Source organism: Cordyceps fumosorosea, assembly GCF_001636725.1.
Source record: "Cordyceps fumosorosea ARSEF 2679 chromosome Unknown scaffold_2, whole genome shotgun sequence".
Taxonomy (NCBI): Eukaryota; Fungi; Ascomycota; class Sordariomycetes; order Hypocreales; family Cordycipitaceae; genus Cordyceps; species Cordyceps fumosorosea.
Window position 1 is genome coordinate 464408 of NW_017387302.1, and position 17427 is coordinate 481834.

General features: G+C 55.4%; 8 protein-coding genes across 8 annotated transcripts; 3 read left to right on the forward strand and 5 right to left on the reverse strand.

The window, feature by feature from the left end:
* Positions 1-925: 925 nt before the first annotated feature.
* Positions 926-3442, forward strand: ISF_01294 (hypothetical protein; the record flags this gene model as incomplete). Its single annotated transcript, XM_018844901.1, has 1 exon — positions 926-3442. One exon carries the CDS (start codon positions 926-928, stop codon positions 3440-3442), a length of 2517 nt encoding a protein of 838 aa, XP_018707667.1.
* A 740-nt stretch (positions 3443-4182) lies between these two features.
* On the forward strand, positions 4183-4952 carry ISF_01295 (Prolyl 4-hydroxylase, alpha subunit; the record flags this gene model as incomplete). The annotated part of the gene is made up of 3 exons (XM_018844902.1): positions 4183-4560; positions 4652-4828; positions 4884-4952. 3 exons carry the CDS (start codon positions 4183-4185, stop codon positions 4950-4952), a joined length of 624 nt encoding a protein of 207 aa, XP_018707668.1.
* Positions 4953-5050: 98 nt separating this feature from the next.
* On the reverse strand, positions 5051-8355 carry ISF_01296 (RNA-directed RNA polymerase (Sad-1); the record flags this gene model as incomplete). The annotated part of the gene is made up of 2 exons (XM_018844903.1): positions 5051-6180; positions 6243-8355. 2 exons carry the CDS (start codon positions 8353-8355, stop codon positions 5051-5053), a joined length of 3243 nt encoding a protein of 1080 aa, XP_018707669.1.
* Positions 8356-8496: 141 nt separating this feature from the next.
* ISF_01297 (hypothetical protein) lies at positions 8497-9165 on the reverse strand (the record flags this gene model as incomplete). Its single annotated transcript, XM_018844904.1, has 1 exon — positions 8497-9165. The coding sequence occupies one exon, from the start codon at positions 9163-9165 to the stop codon at positions 8497-8499; it is 669 nt and encodes a 222-aa protein (XP_018707670.1).
* Positions 9166-9520: 355 nt separating this feature from the next.
* On the reverse strand, positions 9521-11289 carry ISF_01298 (D-lactate dehydrogenase; the record flags this gene model as incomplete). The annotated part of the gene is made up of 4 exons (XM_018844905.1): positions 9521-9978; positions 10032-10415; positions 10483-11101; positions 11170-11289. The coding sequence occupies 4 exons, from the start codon at positions 11287-11289 to the stop codon at positions 9521-9523; spliced, it is 1581 nt and encodes a 526-aa protein (XP_018707671.1).
* Positions 11290-11986: 697 nt separating this feature from the next.
* On the reverse strand, positions 11987-13266 carry ISF_01299 (ribosomal protein S4; the record flags this gene model as incomplete). Its single annotated transcript, XM_018844906.1, has 3 exons — positions 11987-12329; positions 12666-13088; positions 13253-13266. 3 exons carry the CDS (start codon positions 13264-13266, stop codon positions 11987-11989), a joined length of 780 nt encoding a protein of 259 aa, XP_018707672.1.
* Positions 13267-13977: 711 nt separating this feature from the next.
* On the reverse strand, positions 13978-15522 carry ISF_01300 (MYB DNA-binding domain containing protein; the record flags this gene model as incomplete). Its single annotated transcript, XM_018844907.1, has 1 exon — positions 13978-15522. One exon carries the CDS (start codon positions 15520-15522, stop codon positions 13978-13980), a length of 1545 nt encoding a protein of 514 aa, XP_018707673.1.
* A 1171-nt stretch (positions 15523-16693) lies between these two features.
* Positions 16694-17228, forward strand: ISF_01301 (hypothetical protein; the record flags this gene model as incomplete). The annotated part of the gene is made up of 3 exons (XM_018844908.1): positions 16694-16755; positions 16825-17143; positions 17220-17228. The coding sequence occupies 3 exons, from the start codon at positions 16694-16696 to the stop codon at positions 17226-17228; spliced, it is 390 nt and encodes a 129-aa protein (XP_018707674.1).
* Between the last annotated feature and the right edge of the window lie 199 nt (positions 17229-17427).

A 17427-nucleotide genomic window follows, 5' to 3' on the forward strand; every position in this document is an offset into this window, starting at 1 on the left:
GGCGAGCTTGTCTGGTGGATGTGAGCATGCTAACTAAGTAGTTACAACCTCCGCACTAATCAAGCTCGACGAGATGATGTCACACTGATGGCCCGGCCCAGTCATGCGTGGAAGTAGGGATGCGGTGCCTCTCCACCTATGATGGAGTCAATCCAGCACGTGTTGTCGGTTGTCTCGTTGCTCAAAAGAGTAGCTGCACATGTTGACGTTGGGAAGACCAAGTAGGCAAAGTACCTGCATTGCAACCAACTAGCCAAGCCAGCCATCTTCAACTAACTAGTGACTGTGGATAAATGGTGCGTAGAGCTTCAGCTAATTGATTTAATTAATGGTGCGAGTACCTTGCTTCGTTTCCTACACTTCGAAACAAATGAGGATATCAAGGCAACATGCACGGGTCACCTTGTCCATGCAACGCCGACGTCAGCCGTCACACGAGCCCCAGGCGTACCCTCAAGTCTATGTACCTACCTAGCACCAAGCAAAAGACTGTATACGATGACTAGTACTGGAATCTTGGCCATTGGCTGCTTCTCTCCTCATGTCGCTTCCCCGAGCAGGACCCACTGTACCGTGCAGATCGACGCTTTGTCTGCTGGCGAATCTTATTAGATTCGATTCTTAGCTTGGGCATATCATGACAGCCTATGTGGGCAACTATGACACGTTTGTACAGAAAGTCGATTCCGAAAATGCAAGAGGGGTAGTTGCTGAAAAGAAAGCCTCGTGATATCACAATTCGCCCGGGCTTCATGTCAGCCATCATTTGGGCACCTCTAATAATAACTCAAGCAAGGTGCAGCTCCACCGCCATGCAGAAGGAGAGGAGCGGGGATGTCGAAGCTCGAGCTTCTGTGCAGCGTCGACAACTTTGAGCTACAACAGAACAGTCTCTTCTTTTCGTTGAGCTATCCAAATCTTCGCCATGCAATCTAGACGCGATCTTCAATTCGATCCTTCCGACCCCAGCCCAGTTGCAGATCTCCCCGACCTCCCTGACGTCATTGACTGGAGCAACCCCCAGAGCCTCTTCAGGGCCATAGGGGGCCGCATCCCCAAGACACCCTCGCCTGCAGAGGTCCGACGCGAGGCTAGTGCAAAGTCTCGCGAAGCTTTCGCTGCTTACAAAACCCTTGGCGAGATACTCCAGCGGCACGAGGCCACGATACAAAAGAGATGGACCAAGAAGACAAAGCAGCAGAGGCTGCAGATTCTCCTCAAGGCCTGGCCAGGAATGCCAGCATCCCACCGACCAGATTTTGAAGCCTTTCGCAACGAGTCCGCGGACCAGAGAGAGAGAGGAACCAAATACAAGCGTCAGTACCTGTGGCCCTGCATCAACCAGCAGGACCTCTCCCAGCCCAGATTGATGCCGCTGCTGCTCAATTCCCGAGGCCGCCACCCCCCTCCCGCATTCGCCGCCGCCGACGTGGAATCTGTCCATCTTGGTCTTGTATCCAAAGCCTTGGATCCAATCTTTCTCAACGAGCATGTCATGATTCTCCACGGGGCTACCAAGGCAGAGGAATACGGTAAGCTCGTCGCATGGGACGAGCATCCCGACGCGTTTGAATGGATGCACACACGCAGGCAGTTCCTCCCCGGAGAAGGCCTGATTATTCTGGAGGTGCAAGCTCGTCTCATGAAATTCCTAGTTGACTGCTGTCACGAAATCCTCCACGAGATTCCAGCGGCCGATCTGATCAGTGATGCCTATCCCGTTCATCCGGAACCCCCTCCCATGACAGACAATGATGCATCTGGGTTTGCATCCCTGGCCGTCATGGCTGCAGAAGCACCCTACAGACTGCCAGAGCGGCTTAATTTGGCAAGGCTAGAGTCTCTGCTCGAAGCCAAAATGTCCGCAGTAGAGGATCACGTTTGGGCACTTCGTGAGGATCCCACTTACTTTGCGGACCAGTTCCGGGAGATCAAGGACCACCGACAGGAAATGCTCAAGGACACCGCAGGAAATTTACATCCTGTGACTCAAAAGCCGCGGGAGCATCTCCTTTGGGCTCGGGTCACGGCGAACATGCTTATTGACTCATACATCAGCCTCGAGGCCTTCACCGAGCTCCACCGACAGCTTCAGCAGCTGCGAGTGCTGCAGAGCAAATATAAGACAAAAATATCACCAGAAAAGGATCTGCCAGAGGACTACAGGATCGCGCTACTGCGTTTCCGGCACTTCCTCGAGAAGACCGCCAAGGGTCCCATGCACATGCTCAAGACGGCAGTCGTCGCATCGCCGCCCATGCACAAGTTCTTTGCCCGCGAGCCCCCGGCGGACCCGGACTCGACCAAGATGAAGGTCATGAGCAAGGTCGGGGTCAAAAGGAGCAAGGACGAGACGAACCTGATTTGGCTCCTGCAGACGCTGTGCGAGGACGACCAGACCCTCTTCCTGGTAGGTCTACCGCGCCTCGTCGACGAGCTGGAGCGCCTCATGCAGGCGAGCCCCGAAGCGGACGCACTCGTCTCGGCGCACGTCGGCCGTATTCTCGGCGACCTGTCCATCATTGCCCAGTGCTCGCGACAGCTCGAGCTCTACCAGCCGTGGGCTCAGATGTTTGACTCGGCTTCGGTGGACCACTCCGAGACCTTCAAAAGTGAGTACCTAAAGTGGGGGGAGCCCTGGGCTCAGCTCATGGCCGCCGTCAAGGAGCCCAGCCTGACCGCTGCCGGCAAGCTCGCCGAGCCCTCGGGCGGCCGATTCGCGTACCCCTCGCACAAACGTCGGACGCGGGAGACAGTGGAGGCGCTGCGCGCGGCGGAGCACAACCTGGACGCCGTCTGGGCCAAGGTTGACGGGCAGCTGCGGTCCAAGACGCCGGCACTGACAGGAACAGCCGTGTACCGCTTTCTGTCGAAGCCGCGCCTGCTGCGGCGGACGGCGGAGTGGGTGGAGCCGGCCACGGCGCCGTCGACGGACAAGAAGATTGCGGACCCCAATCCGGACGTCCTGAACCGGCCGCTGTCGACCGTGTTTGTAGATCACTCCGAGGCTAGCTCGCGAGAGTGGAGGACGCAGCCCAAGGTCAAGCCCAAGACCAAGGGCGCCGCGTCTACACAACCGCCGGCGGTCGCTGACGCCCCCGAACCTGCCATTGTCGATCCTCGGCCCACGTTTCGCGTTGACGCGCGCACCCTCAAGGTGTTCCGAACCATCTTCTTCAACCCGGAGGTGACGTCGACCCCCAGCTCGGTCCTCTGGAGCGACTTCCTCCACGCCATGGTGGCGACGGGCTTCCGGGCGGAGAAGCTGTACGGCTCCGTCTGGCAGTTTTCGCCGACGCGGCCGGACGTAGAGCGGAGCATCCACTTCCACGAGCCGCACCCCGTGAGTAAGATCCCGTTTGAGGTGGCCCGGCGACACGGCAGGCGGCTGACGAGGGCCTACGGCTGGTCGGGGGCCATGTTTGTCCTGAAGGACAAGTGATGTGTGGGGGGATCCTGGAGAGAAACCCGTGTCGCAGACGGGCACTGACTGACACGGAACGCCGCCGACCTCCGGTCCTAGGGATAGCATTCCCGTAATCTATGACCGTCTGCGGCCGCGCAAGTCTATTACCAAACGCCCCATCATGTAGCTGTGTCCCCAGGAATAAGTGCCAGAAGCGCTGTGCAATTCATTCCAAATCGGTATCAGATAGATTTGATCTTGGCTAGTTTCAACCGCGACCTTTGGTAGGCGAGACAGTCTCCTGCCACGACAACGGGTCCTGCATGTATCATGTAAAGAGGAGGGAGAAAAAGAAAATCGGGAGGTTGTAAAAAGTTGTTTATTTTCGGGCATCATTTTTCCAACCACCCAGAACTACAAATTAGCATGCTGACCTACCTATGCTCCAATACCGCCAAGGTTGCCTGCGAGTAATCAGCTTGGCCCTCGTTTGCATCAGGCCCTCGTTTGCATCATCACACTAGATATCAGCTTGGTAGGCTTGAGGTGTTGGAAAAGGTTTAAATATTACTAATTTATCTTTGTATAATGCGGTAAGGAACAATCTGCATAAAGTGATGAGCATCTCAGCGTGGTGGCCATGGAGGTGCGCATCAGCATCTTGTGCACTAGCTCCACCCGTGATGAAAAAGACTGGGCAGACAGCAACCACTTCTCGAACAAACACGCGACTGCGAATACAACCATTCAAACCATCATCTAGAACAAAGCCGGCCATGGGGAAACAAAAGACTTCCAAAGCAGCCAAATCCCAGCCCACCACCACCACCACCGCCACACCACCACCACCCCCCGCGTGGCCAAGGTTCACGCCCCGGCTGCCCGTCGTCGACCTCGCACCCACGCCGCACCCGCGGACCGCCCGCGTCGTCACCGTCGACGGCTTCTTCCCGCGGTCGCTGTGCCGCGCCTACGTCGCGCTGCTCTCCACCCTCGCGCTGCAGACCACCCCCGGCACGCCCCGCCGCGGCGACGCCGTCCGCGTCAACGACCGCCTGCAGGTGCACGACGCGGCCTTGGCGGCAGCGCTGTGGGAGCGCACCCGAACATCAGGGTGTACCGGTACACCAAAGGCCAGTTCTTCGACTGTCACTGTAGGTCCAACGCGTCGACTAGGTCTTGTGGGGGGGGGGGGGGGCAGATGACGAGTCCAACGTGGTCACCGTCGACGTCGACGGCAAGCAGGTCCAGGCACGCACCACATGGACGCTCCTTCTATACCTCACCTCCGCCGCCGAGGGCTGCGTCGGCGGCGAGACCGTCTTCTACCCGCACGACCGCCAGTCCGACGCCGACGCCATTCCCGTGGCGCCGCGGACGGGTACGCTGCTGCTGCACAAGCACGGCGACGACTGTCTCCTGGTGAGCAATCCTGAAAGCCTACAACTGAAATGGCAAAGAAACTAACAAGAGACAGCACGAGGGAAAAGAGGTCCGCGCAGGAGAGAAATGGGTGCTGAGAACAGATTTGTGTATTAAGCGCTAGCTAATGATGAAGCAAAATAGAAGCGAAGCAATATGGAAGCCAAGATACACACATCCCCCAAAATACCCCTGAAATTATCTATAAAATCACCACTCGCTTCAATCCTCGTCAGAGTCCTCGCACATCCGCAGCAATTGATCCACCTTTGACTCTCGATAGTCCATGTGACGCGAAACCAGCGCTGCGCTTTGCATCGCCTCCGTTGCCCCGATTGCCTTTTCCTTGCACCTCTCACTAGGAGGACGGGATTGTGCGCTTGAGTCGTATTCGCACGGCAGCGTCTCAAAGCTGCGTGCGCTCTGTGACGGCTCGGGGCTATCGGCTTCTTCTTCTGGGGTGCCATCTCTAGTCTTCTCTGACTTGCTTTCCTCGACAGCGTCAAAATCTATGAGGAGTTCAATTTGTTCGTCAAGCCTGACGACGTCTTTCGCCTCTGGCGTGGGCTTTGGCGACCCTCCACCCCTGGTTGCATCCATGTTCTGAGGGACGTCACCGTCGGCTTCTCGGGCTGGCGCAGGCACTGCCGTTGGCGCAAAACGAACGACCGGCACCAAATTCGTCTCGAGCGGCTTGTAGCCGTGTCCCGATGCAATCTTGACCAGAACCCAGTGAAAGATCCACGGGAAGCTGATGAGCGGCATGGTTCGAGGTGAAAAGTTCAAGTCCTCGGCCTCGGTCTCGCTCAAGAAACTCTTGACTTCGTCTTGGGTCACCTTGTAGATGGCGGCGACAAGCCACTCCAGCTTGCCGCCCGCGTCTCCGGCCGCCTGGATGCACATTTCGCGAAAACGCTGCTTGACCGTGTCGAACTGCTGCCCGAGGTCCTCCTGGCGCTTGTAATGCGTGCCCGCCGGGCCCTTGGACATGGCCCAACCAGAGTAGAGCTCAAACTCGGTGGCAATCCGGGACTGCTTCAACAGTCGCCTAATAGTCATGTCATACTCTGCCTTCATATTACGGGCTGTTTTCAGAACATCGTTGGTAAAGTCAAAGCTGTCCACGATTCTCGAATCAAACTCATCCTCGCAGCTGGGAACGTAGTCATAATTTTCGTCAGCCAAACGGTCATACAGTTTCCCGAGCGCAGTGCGAGACGTGTACGTGTAGCCCTTCCGTTCCATAAAATGCGGCCACTTTTTTGGCCAGTATTTGGCTCGACTCCATTCCGCTGGCACACCGGTTTTTGGGTAGTCGACCGCCTGTGAATGAAGCTCAGCAAGCTGCAAACCTGGAAACGACATGATTAGCAGAAGCTTCGAAGCAAATTCCCAAATGAATCCTAGCACTTACATATGCGAGATGCTACTCCCGATTGATCTGCGTGCGCCTGATGCGCAATGGCAATGTACGCCAAAAAGTCGTTCTTCATATACTTGACGACAAAGTTGCGCAAGTCGTTCACCTCGACATCCCTGTCCAAATCTTGAGGTGTGATCGGCATGGAGCGCATCGGCGGAGTATTCCAAATCTGAGGGATGAGGCTAGAATCCCAGAGGACAAAGTAGTCATCGCCGTCTAGATCGCCTCCTGAAAGCAGGCTTGGAAGCGACCGATCGCCCTTGGAGGGGAAAACAACCACATCCTTGAGGTGGCGTAGACGTGGATTATCGACCGCTTGGACAACGCGGATGTCGCCGGCGTGTAATGACGGATTGCGGCCAATGAGGCAAATTCCTTGAATTATTGTGGTCTTGCTTCGATACTTCCGGTCACTGATTTGAAGAAATATCTGCGGCAGACTTGAAACATTCTTCTTGGCTTGCTTTCCTTCTGCCAGAATAGAGTGCCCTCGCAAAGTGCCAGTCTCGTCGACGCACCCCATGACGAATGCACTCTTCTCGACATGGATACGGCACTTCTCTTTCATGAGTTTCAATGACCAAGACCGCCAGAGCTTTAGAAGATTCTTGATAAAAGGATCTTGAAAGTCGGTCTTGAGAAGCTCGGCTAGAATGACAGTTGTCTGGTTCTCGTCAACAAATTTTGTCAGGAGATCAATCGCAGCAGCGCGATTCTTCATGGCTTCTTCGTACTGATTGATGTGTTTGTTCAGCAGCGCCAGAAACGTGCTGTGGCTGACTCCGAGGTACTCCAAAATGACAATGATCTGGCGATTGAGCGTCGCTGTCGTGGCCCTGGCAACCTTGACGATCTCAAGCGTGTTGGTCTCGGTGCTGAATTTGATCTGCGATTTTCGTAGACAAACTTCCATGTTCTTTGCATATTCACGCGGCCATACTGCGAGAACTCCCTTGGCGCCACCCATGCGAAACTGGAAAGCAGATGGGTTTCCCACGACGTCAAGTTTCATCTCATCGACGACCAGCTTAGCTAGGAGCTCGGAGATGATACCCACGCCGTCGGTAAAGCACTCGCCGTCGCCTTCTATGTCGTCAATATGGCGGATGGTGGGCACGCGAACACCGCGCACCTCCCGTGTGGTCGAAAAGCACTGCCCAATGCGAGCTCCAAATTTGGCGATGTTGCGAATGTGGTTAAAGTTGCCCAGCCACTTGCGAATGTCATCGCAGGATAGATGTGCAGTCGGACAGAAAAGCATAACGCTCCCCTCTCGTAGCTGCGAATTTCCAAACGCTAGAAATTCATAGGTGCGATCGCCGATCCGGATGCCCTTGTATAGCACTCGCAAAAGGCGCTTCCAGACATCGTCGTTGTTGTAGCGATCCTTTGCAATGCGGTCAGACTCCGTTTCTGAAAGAAACTGCACGCGGAGGAATCGGTCCTGCACGTCGTTGTATCTTCGCATGACGCGATTTGAGCTCTCAACATTCGGCATGTTTAGTTTCAGTGAAGTTGGCGTGATGTTGGCCTTGAGCACAAGTGAGCAATAGTGCGGAATGCGCTTCTTAGCAGGTGTGTATCGAAATTGTGCATCCTCAAAGATCTGCAGGGGATCCTCGATTTTAAGCTCTTTATCAGCCAGGTATTCCAGCATCTGGCTTGCTTTTGCAGTGTCCAAAGCTGCCAACTTCCCCAAGAATGCGGCACCAATGGCATGTTCCCTGAGGTATCCTCTGGTCACACAGACCTCTAGTCTGTAGCGGACTGCGAAATCCAGGTAAATGTAGTTGGCAGTGAGACCGAGATACTCCAGAGCATTGGAAGCGCTGCCAGTTTGTTGGTGATCCAACACATCCCACATACATTTTCGGTCTCTTTCCAGCTGGAGAGTTGTCCGAGCAGCATCTATGTTATACTGATCCAGTACCAGCATCAAGTTCTCCACAGCAGTAAGCGAATGCGCATACGCTTCGTCAATGATGCACCGAAACGTTTTGTGACGACCAATATCGATGCATCGTCCCTCTTGACCTCTGCTGTAGGTCGATACCGGAAGCTTTTGCGGTTCAATGGTGGCCTCACAAATGTCGGTTGCGCGCATCCAGGCGTCGTTGCAGTGCCACCTCTTGGAGTCAGACGGTACAATGTCTAGAATGTCTGTGATTTGCCAAGAGTATTCAATCAGCCCATCAAAAGAAATGGAAATTGTGCATCCCCGCTTGTTTCCTTCCGAGCAGGTATCCTAGACCTTGCTGATGGCGGAAACATTCGTGATGAGTCTGTATTGTCTCTTGCCCGAGAAATATCTTTTCTTTTCGGGAAACTGGAAGTAAAGGGTGATCGCTCCTGTGCGTGCGTTGACTTCCAATGAGAGATCGCCAGTCTCTGTCGAGTCGATTGTCTCGCTAATGACCATGGTATCATTATTGAGCAAACTACCAAAATCCAGCGACTTGAGTCGCATAGAGATGATGGACGGGAAGCGTTGCTCGTCACTGCTCCTTGTATTCTCATGTGTCACCTTGAACACCTTCAAGTATATGGTCACTGGCTCTTCGTCGTCCTTCAGATCAAGATCAAATCGACCGCTTTGCCAGAACTCGACTTTTGGAGGCGGGGTAAAAACAATCCTTCCAGCGGCGTGTCTCGCCCCAGGGTGAGGCTCGAAGATGTCAATAAGTTCAATATTGCCCTTGGGCGAGAAAGCTTTGTAGAGTTGTTGAATCGTGATGTCCTGGGGCATTTTGACCAGGTCCAACGAGATGGATCTCTTTTCGAGGCCGGGCTTCGGTACCGCAATATGGCTGTCGGCCGGGTTGCGCGAGGGACTTCGTGAGGCATCCTCGGAGAGTTCTGGCTTCGTCCATTTTGCAGCCAGTTGCTCGGGAAGTTCGGTGTAATAAGTCGTCATTGGGACTTGTTCGGTTGAGGTCAACGGAGAGAAAGACGATGCAGAGAATAAAGATGGAACCAAGAAAACGATAATTATGATGCGCAACCGAGAGATCTCCAAGAATAGTAGAGGTGAAGGTGTTTTGTGAGGAAGGTGGGGGAGAAAGTGATGGTGAGAAAGGTGCAAGAGGAAAGCGATCACTGAGGGTTGGCTATTGCGCAATAGTCGCCAACTTCGATGGACTGTGCAAACGTACATAATAATTGAGTGTTGGCTGTTTGTAACAGCTACCAACCAACTTCGGTGGATCATGCAAACGGCGAATTTCAGAATCGCCTGACAAATTTAGCAGAGGGCAGAGATGCACGCTATTCTACTCCGAAACCTCCTGCTTCGCCAACCTCCGAATAGGCGTAACCGCCACATCCGCCTTCGTCGCGTGCGTCTCTTTGGGCAGCCACGGCACGTCCATGATCTTGCCCGGGTTCAATATCCATCGCGGATCCAACGACTTCTTGATCGCCGCCATCACGTCCACCGTCTCCTGTCCGACCTCCTTGACGAGGCTCTCCTTCTTGCCCCAGCCGACCGAGTGCTCGCCTGTACACGTGCCCTCCATGTTGAGCGCCCGGTTCACCATGTTGTGCACGCACCGCGCCACCCGCTCGCGCTCCTCCGGGTTGCCCCGGTCGTACATGATGCTCTCGTGAAAGTTGCCGTCGCCAACGTGGCCCAGGATGCTCGCAAACATGCCCAGGCTGTCCATCTCCTGCTTGCTCACCTCGATCAGGTCGGCGAGGCGGCTGAGTGGCACGGCAACGTCGGTGCTCCCTGTCAATCGTTAGAGTCACGTCATCACAAGCAGAGTAGTTGGAGCTGCTTACAAACATCCTGACCCGTCTTTCGTAAGGCAAGCATCGACCACAGCGACTCTTTTCTGGCCGACCACAGCAGCTTCTGCTCCCGCTCGTCCTTGGCAAACTCAAAGTCTTGGCCGCCGTTTCGCGACGTGATGGCCTGCACCGTGGCGGTGTTCTCGGCGACGCTCGCCTTGGACCCGGAGAACTTGAAGAAGAGCGTGGGCAGCTCTTTCCACGTTCGTGGAGCTGTGCTGCCGCTCAAGTTGACGACGCGCATCTGCACGTCGTCCATGATCTCGAGGCACGCGACCGGGACGCCGGCCCGCATGACCCCGGCAGCTGCGGTTGCGGCCGCGCGGATTGTCGGAAACGAGACGACGCCCACAGAGTACATCTCGGGGATCACGGCTAGTTTCAGCGTGGCTTGCAGTTGTCAGTCCGCGGTCTGGACAAGCAGCCAAGACACTCAACATACCTTCAGTCACGATTCCTAGAGTTCCTTCAGAGCCAACAAAGAGGCCGTTCAGGTTATACCCAGCAGAAGATTTGCGCGGTCTCCTGCGTGTCTTGATGACCCGTCCGTCCGCCAACACCACCGTCAGATTGATGACCCAGTCCTTCATCGTGCCGTACCGGACCGCGTTCGTCCCCGAGCAGTTGGTCCCGATCATGCCGCCAATCTTGGCCGTCGGGCCGGGGTCCACCGGGAAGAAGAGCCCTGCGTCCATGTCGGCCAGCTTCTGGTTCAGGTCCTGCCAGCCGATGCTCGGCTGCACGACGACGTCCATGTCGTCCTTGTTGAACTGGAGGATGCGGTCCATGAACGCAAAGTCGACGCTGACGCCGCCGTAGGGCGCGGAAAAGTTGCCCTCAAGGCTCGTGCCCCCGGAGAAGGGGATCAGCGGCACGCGGTGCTTGTGGCAGATCCTGGCGATGGCTGCGACGTCCTCCGTGCTTCGTGGGTAGGCGACGGCCACAGGCAGCGTGTCGGGGTTGACCGTTGACCATTCAGAGTACCCATGAGTCTTGAGGTCTTCATCGTCCGTAGAGATAACGTCTTGTTTTCCAAGCTCCGATACGATCTCGTCGATCGCCTATTCGTTCTGTTAGCAATATTGCCTGTATAGGTCGCTTGTAGACTAGCCTTCCGCATTTCCGGCACCGTCGCAAACCGCTCCTCGCCCCCAACAGAGCCGGAATTGCCAAGATGAACCTGACTGCTACTTTTGTCGGTCTGCCACTGTGCAACGGTCCATCCGATAGCTCCAGCTGCTGTTGCCATGCCTAACACGGCACCGCCAGACCAAGCAGCGGCGGACCTGGCCCCAGTGGTGGTGGACTGGAATCTGCGGCTGGGTACGGCGAAGCGCCGACCACGAAGGCCAAATCTACATGCACAACGCAACATGGTTGATCTGCTGTGCACTGTGCAGATTGTATCGAGTAAATCAATCGCTGCGTTCTTTATACATGCAAGGCCACGGAAAGCTCATTCCGATGTCGGTTTGCATTCCTCCGATAGTCTTGTGTAAGCGGAACGCTAGCCCCCACGTTTCTCCCGCGCTCGCGATATATGCGGGGGTGCCGGATGCTTCACCGGCAGATGGATGGCTAGGAAGAGAGGAACGAACCTTGAAAATGCCATTTTAAATGCGAGTTTGAAACGCGAGTGTAAGCCATTGTGAGTCGAGAGGCAATTTCGCTCAGCAGTTTCTGTTCAACTGGTGCGAACCCATTCCAACATGCCATGGAATGGGATGAAAGCTCGGCCTGGGTCACATCACACAAAGGCAGCAACTGCAACCATTATTAGAAGATTCATGTTTTCTCATATTTGCCTATGGCTAGCTTATAAAGGACGTGGTATATCGTCCCCCGACAAACAGAAACGTCAAATCCGTGACTCCTGTACATGCCATCTTTTTTTCGTCATTCCACCCAGCTACACCCAACGCACACACATCACCATCGTGACACGTTTAGTGGGCGAGAGCGCGGCGGCGGTCACGCTCCTCAGCGATGGTGAGCTTGACACCCTTGCCCTTGGGCACCGAGATCCAGGGCTTGTCCTGGCCGATGACGAAGACGTTGCTCTCACGGGTGGCGAAGGTGTTGTCGATAGCGTCCTTGATGTGGACGATGGCGAAGCCGCCGTCGTGGCGCTCGCGGTGGGTGATGACACCGATACGGCCCATGTTACGGCCACCAGTGACCATGGCGATGGCACCGGTGTCGAACTTGACAAAGTCGGTGATCTTGCCGGTGGCCAGGTCGATCTTGACGGTGTCGTTGACCTTGATGGAGGGGTCAGGGTAGCGGATGCTGGAAACTCTACTGTTAGCATAAACGCGGCGGGTGAGGAGTTCACCATTACAGTTCGTTGGAGGAAGACGCTGGGAGGTTTCGGAGTCTTGATGGCGGTTCTACGACGAGGTGTCGGCACTTCCCCGTCACCCGTCTGACCCTGCGGCAGCAGGCAGACGAGGCAGCAGTTCAAGTAGCCACCTCTGAATTCTCCATTGCCAAATCATGGGGTGTCCCATCATAGGATGCCCAGTCACGGCGAGAATATGATTTGCGTAAATTACGCGCCCAAAAAGTCCCCGAAATCAACCAAAGCTTGATCCAACGGCTGAATGATGTCTGACAGAAACTCACGTTCTGGCATCGTGCGTGACCAAGAATGGGATTCCGCCCTTGCCGAGCTGGACGCGCTTGACCTTGCCGAGCTTGTACTCGGCCTCCTCGGCCTGGATGCGGTGGACCGTGAAGCGGCCCTTGGTGTCGTAGATGAGGCGGAAGTTCTCGCCCGTCTTCTCGATGGAGATGACGTCCATGAAGCCGGCCGGGTAGGTCATGTCGGTGCGGACCTTGCCGTCGACCTTGATCAGGCGCTGCATCAGGATCGAGCGCGTCTCGCGGTAGTTGAGCGCGTACTTGAGGCGGTTGCGGATGAAGACGATGAGGGGCATGCAGTCGCGCAGCTTGTGAGGACCGGCGGACGGCTTGGGGGCGTAGACGCCCGAGAGCTTGTCCAGCAGCCAGTGCGAGGGCGCTGAGAGGCGCTTTTGGTGCTTCTTGCTGTTGGGCGCGAGGGTCAGCACAAAATGTTTTCTTTGGAAGACGAGGAGGCATAAGGCCGCTCAGGTGCAGCGTTGTCGGGCGAGCTGCAGCATTGGTCTTCGTGACATTGAACAGAAGTGCCAGAAGCCATTGTTGCAATTCGATTCGGAGAGTCGACTTACATTCCGCGGGCCATTTTGTCGGTTTGGCTGTGAAGTTAGTCGGGATGCAGGAAATCAGAAACTGAGGCGGGCTCCGTCCACCATAACCAAGATGTGCTCCGCTGGAGCACGCACAATTTTTTCATCCTCGCTTGGCCTAGCCACGTTTGCTGGGGGTTTTGTGCCCTACCAGGGTCAAGTTGTGGAGTCCTTCAAAAAGTCACGCGCTCGCTCACGTGCCCTTATCGTGATATCGATATCGGGTTATGTCGGTGGAGCCTCACTTTATTTTTTGGGCCAGGGCCCCGCGCCGAGGTTCATTCTCTTTTTGGAAAACGGGTCTGAATCCATGCCTTGCCGCCTTCACATGCAAGAGTTGAAAAGATTGTAGACATAATGCCTGCAGGCATGTTAAATTATTCAAACTAGGCCATGAATCGCTTGCTAAACTGCTTTTGGTCTGTGGCAGGTTTCTGTCGATGCTATCAGCTGCCAACTTCTGGCATGAGTCTCATCTTCCATCTGCTTCAAGAGTGGCCGACTAGCTGGGTCCGTTTGTGCCCGTCAAGACTGTCTGTGTCCCGTAGCCCTCTATATTGTTGGTATCAGTCAAATCAATCTACCGTGCGCCATAATCCCATTTGATATCCTATTAAAATCCAAACTCCCAGGACAAGCCATTATCCGTAACGTGTGCCATAAAAAATAAGTGGTGTGTTCATTTGTGCTGCATGCACAATGACATGCTAGCACCGAAGTGCGTATTCGTAGCGGTCGCGACGAGGGTCCAAGTTTGTAGCAGTGGGTGACGACGGACCCGAATGTTCGCCCTGTCGGCCGTGGCCTTGAGCCATCCTGGGGTCATCCAGAAGGAGTCTGGAGATGTCCATTTCGCCACCCATAAACTGAGTTGCACCGGCATCCCCAAACTCAAAGCTAGTGGGATGGGCATACTCGGATTCCGCGGCGTGAGCAGGCCACCTAGGGGCATCCTCGCGAGAATCGCGGCGGCTATCCATGGTGGTCACCTTGGACCGCTTCAGCGAGTTGTCGATAGACATGTTGACGGACGGCTCCATGATGTCGTTGCCCCTGGACGAATCCTTGGTTTGGAAAGTGCCCTTTTCGATACGCTGGTAGATGGCAGGGTATTTGTTGCGGACTCTGTCGCGCAAGTCGGTGGGCTGTCGCGTGGAGAGATGATAGCGAGGGTCGCGCTGAATCTTGGTCCACGCCGGCCCGTAGTGATCTAGACCCTCTAGAATCTCACGATCATCCTGCTCCGTAAAAGGGCGACGCTCACGGCGATGGGACTTTTTGAAAGGCCCGTGAATGCCAAGCTCGGCCAAGTCTTCCAGGTTCTTGCGATGGGCACGACTTTTCTTTTGCTTGGGCGATTCAGAGTCAGTGGAACTCTTGGAGCTCTTGGCGCGAGTCTGTTCCTCGGTAATCAAAATATTTTCCGAATGTAGTCCCTTGCGAGGACTGCTCTTACTGCCCTCTGAGCGACGATCGGATCGAGAGCCTTTGCCGGAGCCTCGGAGTTCTTCCGGGCAGCAAGTGCGGAAGCGATCCTTCAAGTCGCCAGCAGTGCGATCGTTGAATGTAAAATCGGGGTCCTCCAGGATGTTGGTCCATCTACCGACACCATGGCGGTTAACGCCGAGGAGAAGGTGATTCGTCTCCTCGTCGGTCCACTTGCGCCGGGGTTTCGTGGCGCGCTTGCGGCCCTTTGAGGAGCTCTTGTCGGTCTCGGAGGAGCCTCGGCGGTGGGATCGTTCGTCGGGGCTGCTGTGGTTGTTGAAGTCGTGCAGCATCTTCATCTGGTTTGCATCATTCTCGTAGGAGGTTGACGAAATGGGCGGGAAGAGCGCAGCGTGAGGCGGGGGCTCGTGGAGACCGTTGATGATGGGCGGCATGACGAGGGCCTGCTGTGTAGCCTTCTGCTTCTTGAGTGGCTGCGGCAGCTGCACAAAGTCGTCCTTGAGGTGCATTGTGGCACGACTGCGCTTCTTGTGGTAGGCATCGTCGGGTCCCTCGGGACTGTCATCACGGTAGGCTCCATGACCTTGTCGAGACTCGCCCGAGTCGGAATCGTCGAGAAGCAGGCGGATGGGATACGGGTGCGAAGCGCCATGACGGCTTACATCACGATCGAGCCTCGGCAAGGGTCTGTCGCCATGGCCGTGGAGAGGCAAGGCATGCAGAGGGGGGAGGTCGGTATGGGAGTGCTGAGGAGTCGATGTCGACTCGTTCAAGAGATGAATGAGGCGAGGTTCGATGGTGGCCATCGTGGGCTAAGGGTCAGGGTGATGTCGCGGTGGGCATTGGTATCCTCGGAATCAAGAGCTGGGAGAAGGACGGGTTGTGATGGAGGCGGGCGAGAAGAGAATTAAAAAGGCGTTGAGGAATCAAAGACAAGTGGTGTCGTCCCATCCTCGGAGTAAGGATGGATCCATCTGCGACCGATGCACCAGCACAAGCAAGCGCAAGACCGAATCGAGGCTTTGCTGTGCGTGGTGCGGCGGTTTGTCTTTGTTGCAGAGCCAGTGACACGTGAAACTGTCACATGGCAGTTAGCCGGGCCGCCTACTAACTAACGTTGGGCCTCCCAAGGAGGAGTTCGGAGGAGCCCCAGCAACTAATTCAGTCAGTAGGTATGTATGTACGTACATTGTATGTATGTAGGTAGTCACTAACTTGGTCAGCAACAAGCGACCGACCAAACAGCCGTCTTCCACCTCGCAAACCCACCCTACCAGCCGAGTAGCCACCTCGTTTGGTCCATTTCCATTTATTTACACTTTTTGCCGCTGCTCTATCTCTCCCAGTCCCCTGCTACGAAAAGCGGCAAATCCCCGCCCGCTAGACCGACCTTGGTTCGTGACCTGCTGGGGCCGGCACCATCCCTACTCTCCGTGTCTCCGGCGTCAGCGCACGACCAAGCTCATCATTGATCAAGGACCCCTTTTCCCCTTCTTATTATTACCCCAAAGGCAAGGCCCTGCAATTAATAACAGGTTGCGAAGCGGCTGTTATCCCAGTCCCGTCCGTCCGGCGCGGGGACCACATGCACCGTGCCAGCCACTCTTTCACTTGTGCTTCTGCCACGCCAGAACAGACCAGGCAACAAAAGAAAAGCTTCTGACACACGCCCACTCGTCGCCTGACAAGCCGACTTTGCATCTGTCTGCGTTGTACGGTTCATTCCGGGTATATCAATTAGCACACCTTGGTCGCTCAGCGCCCCGAACCCAGCGAATTGTGGATCGCGGCTCGGAGTCACAAGCTTCAGACGTCGACTGGCCGTTTGTCACCGCTGGTTGGTCGATAAGGTACCCAGTTTGCGAGCTGTTGCCTGCAGCCATCTGGCAGTTGCTCGCCGGTGGCGTCATCTTATCTTATTATAGTCTTGAGACAGAGTGTGTGTCGGTTGAGGTTGAAGTCGTGATACGAGACACCATGGCCTCTCAACTGCCTACGATTCCACGGGTGACCTTTACCATTATCGAGCCCATTTCATTGTGAGTGCGCCCGCAAATGACAGCCAGCCTTGGCCATCGGAAAACTAATCTGGGGTCGACCATGGGCAGAGTCGCCGGCTTCGTCGGGGCCATCTGGGACCCGGCATGGTTCATCGCTGAGCAGCTTCCCGACAAGCCAGTGCTTCCCGCGTCGGAGCACAGCACCGTCATGGCGCAGCAGCTAGGTAACATGTACCTCCTCATGTGCTTTGTCGGACTGGCCGTGCTTGCGACAACTTCCGAGATTAAGGTGGTCAGAAGCTATCTCGTCGCGCTGTGGCTCGGTGACATTGGCCATCTTGCTTTCACATGTTTGGCGCTGGGCAAGGAAAGGGTGATGCAGCCACAGGCGTGGAACGCGATGACCTGGGGCAATATTGGGTTTACGGTAAGCACGTCCATTATTATAATTGATACGGACAATCAAGACGGATACTCTCCGTGCGTTGCCTTGCAGGAACCAGTTCCGCTAACTGACTTGGGGCCGAGGGGCTCTCCACCTTCTGTAGACATTTGTTTTCGCGATGCGCTCCGCCTATCTCACAGGCCTTTTTGGAAGACAGCAAGACGCAGTGTCCAAGAGCAAAAAGAGGGAATAATAATAATGAATGTCGAATCGGCAACTTGTCCGGATTCCTTCGGCGTGATGGATCGACAGGGCGTAACTAGTTA